This window comes from Halyomorpha halys, unplaced genomic scaffold (genome assembly GCF_000696795.3).
Source record: "Halyomorpha halys isolate HHAL.00 unplaced genomic scaffold, Hhal_1.1 Scaffold257.1, whole genome shotgun sequence".
In the NCBI taxonomy this organism is placed as follows: domain Eukaryota; kingdom Metazoa; phylum Arthropoda; class Insecta; order Hemiptera; family Pentatomidae; genus Halyomorpha; species Halyomorpha halys.
In genome coordinates this window covers 590,580-600,860 of record NW_027104967.1, presented here as the reverse complement: position 1 = coordinate 600,860, position 10,281 = coordinate 590,580, and the positions used below count along the sequence as shown (strand labels likewise).

Sequence of the window (10,281 nt, the reverse complement as noted above, 5' to 3'; positions counted from 1 at the left end):
TGTTTTATATATTTAATAAATAATTAATAATTATACCTTATATATATGTATTTAATCAGAAACGAAATTATAGTGTCTCCTATACCTTCCATAATTGTGGAAATAAACCTGTTTGGTCCTGGTTGTTTTGAAAACAGTAGAATACGCTTTAAATTAAAACTATTAAGGTATTTATTTATATTGTAATATCTTGTATCAATTTTTTTTCTTTCCAAGAACAGGAAAAAAAAAATGAAATGAGCAAACGAATGCCTGAATTAATGATTAGACTAGAAAAGCCTCTATAGTATACTAATGCAAAAGACAGAGAGGAGGTGACGGAAAGGGTTGTAGCTCGTTCCTTGTCGGAGCCCATGGGACATGGTTCCTCTTACTGCCGCGCAAATTAATGGCACTGCTCTGTCCTCTGCTGGTTTATTTTACTCCAGTATTTTATTTTATATTTCAGTTTTATTTATGTTACAACGGCATTCGAGCATGCAATAAGAAAATGCGGAATTCTTCGGCTCGTCCCTTTTATATTATTTGGTTGCTTGGCCATGAGGAAAAATGCTAATAAAACATTTGAGATCATCGGTGATAACATAATAAAATAAAGATAAACCACAAAAACAATTAATTGTAGTGCTATAAAAACACCTCATAATTTTAAATTAAAACATAGCCCTGTCATCTATTTTATTGGAAATGATAATTGAGTGTTGGTAATTGGCAGTTACAATATTGTGCTACAATAAATTCCATCATTATGGAATTAATTTATAGTTGAAGTCAGGCATATCGCTTGATCAAAAAGATTTATTTTTAGGTACAAGAGACATGTATGCATTTATTTAGTTTGTTTTTTGATAAATTTTAGTAGTTTTTTTTAATAAATACCTCTATAATTTAGTGACCGTACATTTAAATTATAGACAAGTTAAAATGACAAAGTTATAATATCTTTTAGAACTGAATAAAATCATATATGAAGATTCGAAAAGTTAACACATTTTCTTATTTTCCCATTAAAGAATAAATATTCTAGCTCAATAAATGTAGAGTAGTCTTGTATATATCTAATCTTGTTCTCTTTAATAAAATCGAATTAGGTTTGACTTGCGCTTAATCCGTGCGTTATTTCAAAAACGTTCAAGTTTCGGACATTAGAGCACTGGATTCAGGACGTTTCGTAAAAATAAACAAGAAGTCGAGAGTAATTAATTATAATAAAAAAAAATTCTTCCTATTTTGAGCTCAGTCTCAAAATATTCCTGGGATATCGCTGAGTAATTTAAGCGACAAAACCTATGAATTTGTAGTCTTCTCCTCAAAAATTGTTACACAAGGACAAAAGAAGATACCAAATATATTTGATACAACCATTTTCCCCATTTTGAGCCCGATTTGATTGTAAGTCATCGAACATAAAAATTATAAAATTGTAATTCATTATAAAAATACATTATCTATCTAGAAATACACAACATAATATGGTACTTGTTAATTATCGCCTATGGAATAATAATTTATCTGTTACACTACTCGTATGTATTCTTCTATCGATTACTTCTGACAAAGTGGATTCTGATCGACAAAGGTTCCCTTAAATAATCCTCAGACACTTACAAACGTAGAGATTTTACTAGATACCTAAACTCTTCATTCACCATCTTTTTGACTACGCTAGTTGGATAAAAAATGATAAAGGAAATTTTTTTATAATATCCCTCGGAACGTACTTGGTATTGATGTCCGTATCGAAATCTACAAAACCCTATCTAACAAAGTTCTGAAACCTTTCATATCTTTTAAAGACTAATTTAATTTCCAGTAAGATAATTATAAGAATTCTAGTAAGTTCGTAAAAATCAAAATTGAGATTTGTCGCCTCTCCATGAAATTATTTTTCATTTTCATTCGTCAAAATCCATCGCCTCCAAGAGCCAAAAAATGGTTCTATAATACCATAACTTGTATACATACAAACTACAGTTCAATATGTTATTAATCATTTGTGAATTCAAATAAAATTCGATATTTAAATATTTTAGATCATTCATAAATTTAAAATATATATATTTAATTCAGGTAAATAAAAATTCAGGAATCAAATATTTTTGTAAAATAAATATAAACAATTCAGAAAATATTCTTTCGATGCTATGGTTCAGCAACATTATCCATACAATATTTTAATTGCTATTTGTTTTAATTAACATTTCTGTTATTTCTTACAAAATTTAAATACATTTTTTTGTTTCAAGGTATAAATAAACATACAACCTTCACAAAAAGCTATAAAACAACGCAGAGTATAACAATTAAGGAAAACGTAAATATAATATAATTAAATAACTAAATATAATTAAAATTTTGGAAAAAAAAAAATACTCGGTTTAAACTTAAGTTAATTTCATATATAAAAAAATGGGTAAAATGAAAATATTAATCACATAAAATAAAATGCCTAACTCCATTAAGTTTTGTGATTAAGTTGAGTATGTTCTTAAAACCCAATCATAAACATTCGGTTCGCATCAAGTTTTGAATATCTGATTGAAAATTACATAAAATGAAAAACATCATATACAAAAAAGCTCCAGTTGACCGGTTTTATAAAAGAACTTTTAATAATAACTCTTACAAACGGCAGCTCCCGGATGATATTTCATTGTACAGGAGGATTTACAACCGGCCCCCGATCTCGTGATAAAATGAAAATTATTTCAACTTATCTATTTCTAATTGAGTGTGGGGAGAGGTGAGGTGACATCGTGGAAAAACCTTATAATTTAGAGACTAAACGGAAAATAAAGAAAATACGCCGGCAACTAGTTATGAAACAGTATAGGTAAGATTTATCGTTATTAGCCGCAGATTATGAGGAGCGTGGAGGGCTAAAATAAAAAATAGACGATATATAAATTAAAATATTAATCCTCCGAGAGGGGACAGGATTGAGAGATATAGTTAATCAGATGTGATATAGAGGGGGCTGGCAACTTAGCGTGTGTGTCGCGTGGAGGATGATCTATCGCTCTGCGAGTTATAGCTCTGCTACTGTCGCTACTGTCTGTCTGCGTATCCCTTTCTATTTTTATTTTTGTTTCAAATAAATTAAATTTATTAAATAACATATTATATATAATTGACTGCTTTATGAAATAATAAAAAATAGGGAAAGTGGTGTAGACCTAGACAAAGAAGTGTTGATCTATATGCAACATACTGTCGTTTAAGCTTTGATGCCTCGTAAATAAAAAAAAAAAAAAAAAAAAAAAAAAAAACCAATCATTTTAAAAACAAAAATTCTTGAAAAAAAATATGTATATATATCCTAAAGCTAGTAGATGAGATTTCCTCATGTCTCTAGAATTGAATTATGAATTGATTTTTTAAAAGTATTTAAATTATATTGTCGATTTTTTAGGACTTATCACAGATTAAACAGGGTATTGTGACGACATCATGAATTTTAGCTTAATTATTTATTATTTTAATTCGTTACCCTTTTAAACAATGTATTTACGTTTTTGGAAACCGACTTTTTTTTTTTATTAAAAAATCTAATGTTTATTAGTATTGATTATTTTTTTTTATTATCTATTCTTTTGTGCATGATTATCTATTTTTTTAAAAGTATTATAATAATCAACATTTTATTCTTTTATTTTGTGGGCATATTGTTCATTAATATGTAATTATGTTTTGTGACGTCAATCTAATTTTTATAAGAATGTTCCTTAAAGTTAAATAAAAATATTCGTACTTACAATAAATAATAAGATATTATTTATAGTTTAGTTTGTAAAAAAATAAAATAAATACACTGATTTTTCTATCTTTCTTATCAATTTAAAAAGTTGTCTTTACTGAAATCTTGAGTAGAAAAATTATCTAAGTGGAAAGTTGATAAAACAATTTATAAAATTATTTTTTTATTTTTTTATTATATGATAAAATAAACTTATAGGAATATATTGTGACGTAGAATGATAAATTAAAAAATGTTTCGAAACGATGTGGAGAATAGAGATCCAATTAGTTCGCCATTGGGCATTATTAAATTATTAACATTTAGGTTTATATAAATTATCTTTAAGTAGTTCTGCTTTAAACAATTGGAATTAATTAATGAATTATTAATAAATGAATATATGAACTATTTTCTTTAATAATTTATTTCTGGCTAACATTAGTAATTAATTTAGCAGAATATATTATTTCTGTTTTTATCATTTAATCAAGTCATTTCTTTCAATATAAATAATAAAAAAATAGAACTGAACACTCTATAAATATTAATAGAGTGTTATATTAATGTAATAGACTATATTAATAGCCTATTTGGTTCTGCTTCAATTCCAGAATGGTTTTGAACAGCTCTTCTGTAACTTAGCACATTCGCTAATTATACAATTAAACAATAAAATAGAAACTATTTGAATAATGTAAACATTATTTGTTTCAATGAAAGTCCAGTTACATCGAATTGATTGCAATAATATTATTTTATTACGATAGATTTTATTTATATTTTATTAATCTATAGAAAATGGAAATGGCAACAGTAACACACCTTGCTCTTTGTCTGACACGTCGTCTTGATCACTCTCTCCACCTTCGTCCTCCTCATCCTCGTCTTCGGGACCTGTGCCTCCTGCCTCACTGCCACTGGCTTCGCAGTTAGACTTGGAGAGGTTGAGGACAGGGCTCTGCCCCGTCGAGGAACCTGATTGGTAAATAATATTTGGTAATAATAATAAATAATAAATAAATGTTTTAGGTAAAAGTATGTGAACGGAAAATAGACTCACCGTTGTGTGAACTCAGATCCCTTGGTTTCTGATCGAGCGCCAAAGCTCTTTCCGTTTCTCCCCTTTCTTCCCGCAGTCTGGAACAGAATTGTAAAATAAATTATAATTTTGATTTTTTTTCATTATATTTTCAACTGTATTTAATTTTAAAAACACAACAAGTAAATGAAATAAGCTACATTGACTTGATAGAATATGAAAAAGATAGCCATTTGTAAGACATCAATTGCACATTTTTACATAAGAATGAGACATCTTCATTTTGTCCAAATTTACTCTAATGTAGCCGATCGCTAAGATATATATGGAATTTAATTAAATATTGTTGGCCAGTTTACAGGTATACGGAAAAAGAATTTTGTATTTAAAAACTATAATAATTGAAAAGAACACAGTAAATTTTCATAACATTAGGTATAATTATTATGAAGGAAAATTCGTCGACAAATGACGCACGAGCCGGATGATTCATATGCGAACTATAATTGATGGTCATAACAAATGAAAAATTTATCGGACAGACTGTACCAAAGGGAATATTCAAGATATTATCGAAGCTTGCCAACACATGGATCGGCCGGAAGTCTAGCTTATCTTGATCCAGCGGACGCCCCTGTCAACTTTATTCAAATTATTGCTCTTCCAGACCAAATTATAGATACATTAAGAGATACAATAAAACGAGAAAAGAAAAAAAAACAGAACAATGAGGTCAAGATCTTGGCACAAGAGTCTAAAATGTGAAATTCAACGAAATCCTTAACGATATATAATGATAACGAAATTATAGTGATAATAACGCTAACGATAATCCATAATTAATATTACAGAGGTCTATAAATCGTTTTTGTAACAACCATATGAAATATTAACGACGTAAAGCAAATTAATGATCTTGACAAAAAGATGGGAATATAGTCTTAAAAAAATTAATAAATCAAACAATGAATTTAAATTTTTCATTATTTTAATTACCTTATATTACAATTATTGTATCTCGCTCAAGCTGTGATAGCATAGCTCGAAAGAAAAAAATTACAACTTAAAAAAAAAATTAAAATTGATGCTCCATTATTGAGACATCTCCAAAAAAAGGTGAAATGGCTCTAGTGTGATGCGTTAATTTTTATTATTTTTAAACTATTAAAATCGTAATGTTAAATTTTAACTATGAAGTATCACAGCTTAACTGAAAATAATATAAATCATAAATTATGCGACTTATGCCTAATTTATTTGTAAACGGCTAATAAATTAGTTTTCAATATACTTATAAATCCAGCCTTATAATGAAAAAAAAAAATAATAATTCAAATGAACAAACCATGTATTTAAAAAATATTTTATTTACGTAATGAAGTACAATAATTAGTGATTTGAACATTTACATTGATTTAACACATCGAAACTTTATCACGAAAAAATACTAATTCTTATTTTTTTAATTTATATTATAACTTATTACATTGATTAATTATTTATTATAGATATTTTTTTTAATATATTTTCTTTTGTGTCAACAACGACAAAGACGTTAATCAATTTTGATCGTTTTGTCTCTGTCAAGTCATTTTTATTCTTTTAATCACAACGCATGTAAATTTTCAAAATTCTGAGAACCATAAAATATATTTTTAAATCTCTTGTTTTCTTTGATTGTAAATTAACAGTGACAGCTTTAATCCTTGAGTCCTTGGTTTCATAATGTTTGTGAAACTTAATAACAATATGGTGTGTAATACGGGGATATTATTTGTTCGTTCCACTTTCTGTATTCATTTTTAATCACTCAATAAAATTTATATTGAAGTATAGAATCAATTTTATGCATTTATCGGAGGTTTATAAAAATATTTAATGAACTACCTAATTGTATTATACTTATGTTCTTTAATTAATTAATAATTTTCAATATTTAGATGAAATTTAATAAATAAATATTAACAAATTTATTCTGGTTAATTATTTAATATCTTTTTATTTTTACTTATTTATTTATTTATTTCTACCTTCTCCTGCCTTATAAGCAATACAGGTGAATGATTTAGTATCAGGTATCATTTACAGAAACTTGAGGAGCCAAATTATTTAAATGTTAGATTTTCTCGGTTCTTTAATTGGTAATTAACTCGTTCCCCACCTCACGCATATATTTATTTTATATAATTAAAATGTAAGATGAGATTATCTTTGAAAAAATACAAAGATTTTTTTTAAAAGAAATGAAATCTTTGTTTAAATGTCCGCTTTTCTTGAGAAACTGAATTAATAAATGAAATTATACTACTATTTTAAGAAGAATAAATTATCATATACAAATAGAAAGTTGCTTTGAACGTTTATATGCGATTTTACTAGCCCATATTTAGTCAGTTAGTGGAAAACAAATTATATATAATATAAATAAACTAAATATTTATGTAATAGGAATAATATGACAAAAATATGAGAGAATAATTACAGTTCGCCTATATGGAAATAATATTTGCCTTATTATTCCAAGGATGGTGTTTTGCTATTATTCAAAACGCTACAGTTTACTAATGATAGACAATCGCCTTGTTTCATTCCTATAATTTCCATAATGTTAGAGTACAGTCACAGACCGGAGAAACACTGCCTTTTTCTCAAGCTCGCTATACCACTAAGGAATTCAGTAAGTTTTCCCTAACTCTTACGATTTCAATCGATTAAAGAAGAAAATATAATGGGGAATAATAATCAGGGAATGATACATGGCAATAATACTGACCCAACCACTTAGCATAAATAGTTTTATTTTTAACATTATGCGATTGATGCATGTGGAAAACAAAATAATTGTATTTTAATATTGTTGAACCTTGATTTTTTTTTCTTTTTCTTATAAACAAAGGTATGCTCCATTTCGAGAAAATCAACAATTATAAATCATTTTAATTATAAATGTAAAAACAAAATTGATGTTAAGTGTTTTACAGGCTGCAGAACATTTTAAAACCGACATGGTTCTTCTACCAAAATATTTATTTTTAGGAACTATTTAGGGAGAGTAGTAAAAAGTGGTTTAGTCCAGAATTTCAAATTGGGTTAACGAATCTAATCCTAGTTTACGTAAAGGAGGAAGACAGTTATAGCAATGATAAAAAAAAAAAAAATAAATAAATAAAATAACTTCACTATTTCGAGTTGCTCTAGGGTGTATAAATATTTTTTTCTTCAAACCAAGCATTTTTGTCATGAAATGTAAACCTCTTAATTTTTACATATAATTAGGGTTTGAAAAACGTAAAAAATAATATTATAACTTTCTCATTTTTATAGTTATTAGAGATTATGTTGAAGACATCAATTTTATTTTTTTCTCTGGAAGGTATTAATACAAGTGATTGTATCATTTAGAAATGCAGCTGGTTAAAAAAAAAAATCATTCCTACTCGATATCATTCATAATAAGTAGGCAAGTATTGATAATCATATAGGTTGCAATATATATTTTCTTTAATAACCTCCAATATTATCGGTTGGAGCCTGATATCCTTGTTTGATTAATCCCAATCATTAATATTGGCTTTACTGATTTATGCACGACTGTCCCAGCAGTAGCTTATCGTATCTGTGTTATTCCACACTAATATGCAAGTACCAGGTTTCATGTTCTCTTGCCATTGAGTAATTAATCATTTGCGTATATGAAGTACCGTTCAATATGCAAATAGAACTCACAGCACAATTTTATACCGACTTCCTGTTCCTAGAATTAAATTAAAGTTAATTAATCGATTATTTTTATTAAATAAAAGGCTATTAAAAAAATAACCACATTTAGTGTGGTGTGTTTGTTACAATTGAAGGAGTAAAAAGCAGCCTAATCCTAAACGCCACACAATGGCACACGATGACAGTTTTTAGCCACACAATGGCTAACGTAAGATCCTGTGATGACAGAATTTGTTAACTTGGAATTTGCAATCAAAAGTTGCATATAAAAACTATTTCGATAGACCAGTTTTCCATAAATGAAGAGGAAAAGGGCAAATTTCAGGGAATATTCCCTAAATAACCCAGGTCTGGTAGGGAAATTTTAGATTCCCCCCCTGTAGTTCTAAGTTAAAGCAAAGCTCCCGAATACACGTAATGATTGTGTAACAACTGTCATGGTAACACATGTGTCTTGATAGTGATGATAGTCTGATGATAGTCAAGCATCATGTGGCAGCAGGATGGGAAAACATTGTTCAGATAAATTGTTGTCTTTTGATTCAAAGTGTTTAACCTCATAAAATGTAATGGTGAAAGGAGGGTAATTTTTTTTAACTGACTGTCAATATTTAAAGTTAGGTTACGTGTTACCCTCTGGACAGGACACTGTACCACTGTCTCACTTGTGCAATATTTCAAGGAAGATATACAAATATGATCCAGTGAAACTGGAAGACATTGACGCTTTGCAAAAGACAAGGAAAATCCACTCTTTCTCGACTCTCAAGTTAGTACCTTTCCATTTTCTCCAATTAACATTTTTTTCCTGTTTTAATTCGTTTCAATTACTTTTCGCGGGCGAGAGACGATGTTCACACGGTTAATTTGTTCATAAACGCAGCGATGAAAGCTAACGAACAAGTTGAGCGCTAATTGTAACTATATTCAAACTGTAATCAAGTTGTCCGTTTCTTTCGTCTCCTGTGAGAGCCTTCACTCAGTTAACAATGTGCAACGTATTATTTTAATAATATATGAACATATTATATTAATGGGTTCATTCATATAGTGAATATTATTCTCCTGTTTTTCACCGGAAAGAATACTAAGTTCTGTTTAAAGATTCTTCGAAAATAAATTAATGTAGAGTCTGTTTGGCTGAAATTAAGATTAAAAAAATTAAATCGATAATAATAATAATAATAATAATTTATATAAAAGAAATATATAAATAAAATAGAATACTATCATGATTTGTATAAATAAAAATATAATTCTATAACGAAAAAAGAATAAAATATAATGCTGAAATAATAGTTTAAAAAAATTATGTACAAGACAAAGAAAATTAATTTGAAGTATCAATAAAACAAATACACATTCGCAACTATGTGATCTTTGGAATCTACGTGCAAAATAAAGTAAACGCACGATATAAAAAACAATCACAGCATCCTATTCACTTGTTCAAGATTTCTTCTCTTTTGAATGATCCATTAGTATTTTCTATCAATCAGGACGTTCACTATGGTTTTACTGTCAATCCGACTGATTGCCAGCTGAAAAGAGACCGACTTAAGCAAAGACATCACTACTTGTTATTTCTTACTACTTCAAAATTATACGGAATACTTATATTATCCACCGGAACATTATATTTTCAATATTATAATATGGGTCTACATTGTTGTGTTTCGATGTTTAGTATTCGCTTAAAAAGGAACAAGATGACCTCACTTCAAGGCGAAAACATGGGCAGATTCCCTGCTTCAATAACAATTTCTATATTAAAATCAAAATA

At 28.0% G+C, this 10,281-nt stretch overlaps 1 protein-coding gene across 8 annotated transcripts in view; it reads right to left on the bottom strand.

Annotated features, from left to right (window-relative positions):
• Positions 1-10,281, bottom strand: part of dac (dachshund) — a 334,381-nt gene that overhangs the window by 108,946 nt on the left and 215,154 nt on the right. For all 8 annotated transcript variants that reach the window (XM_067046543.1, XM_067046576.1, XM_067046550.1 and 5 more), the window contains 2 exons: positions 4,800-4,876; positions 4,562-4,714 (listed from right to left, as the gene is read on the bottom strand). In XM_067046543.1, the coding sequence (XP_066902644.1) occupies positions 4,562-4,714; positions 4,800-4,876 (230 nt within the window). The remainder of the gene's footprint in view (positions 1-4,561; positions 4,715-4,799; positions 4,877-10,281) is intronic.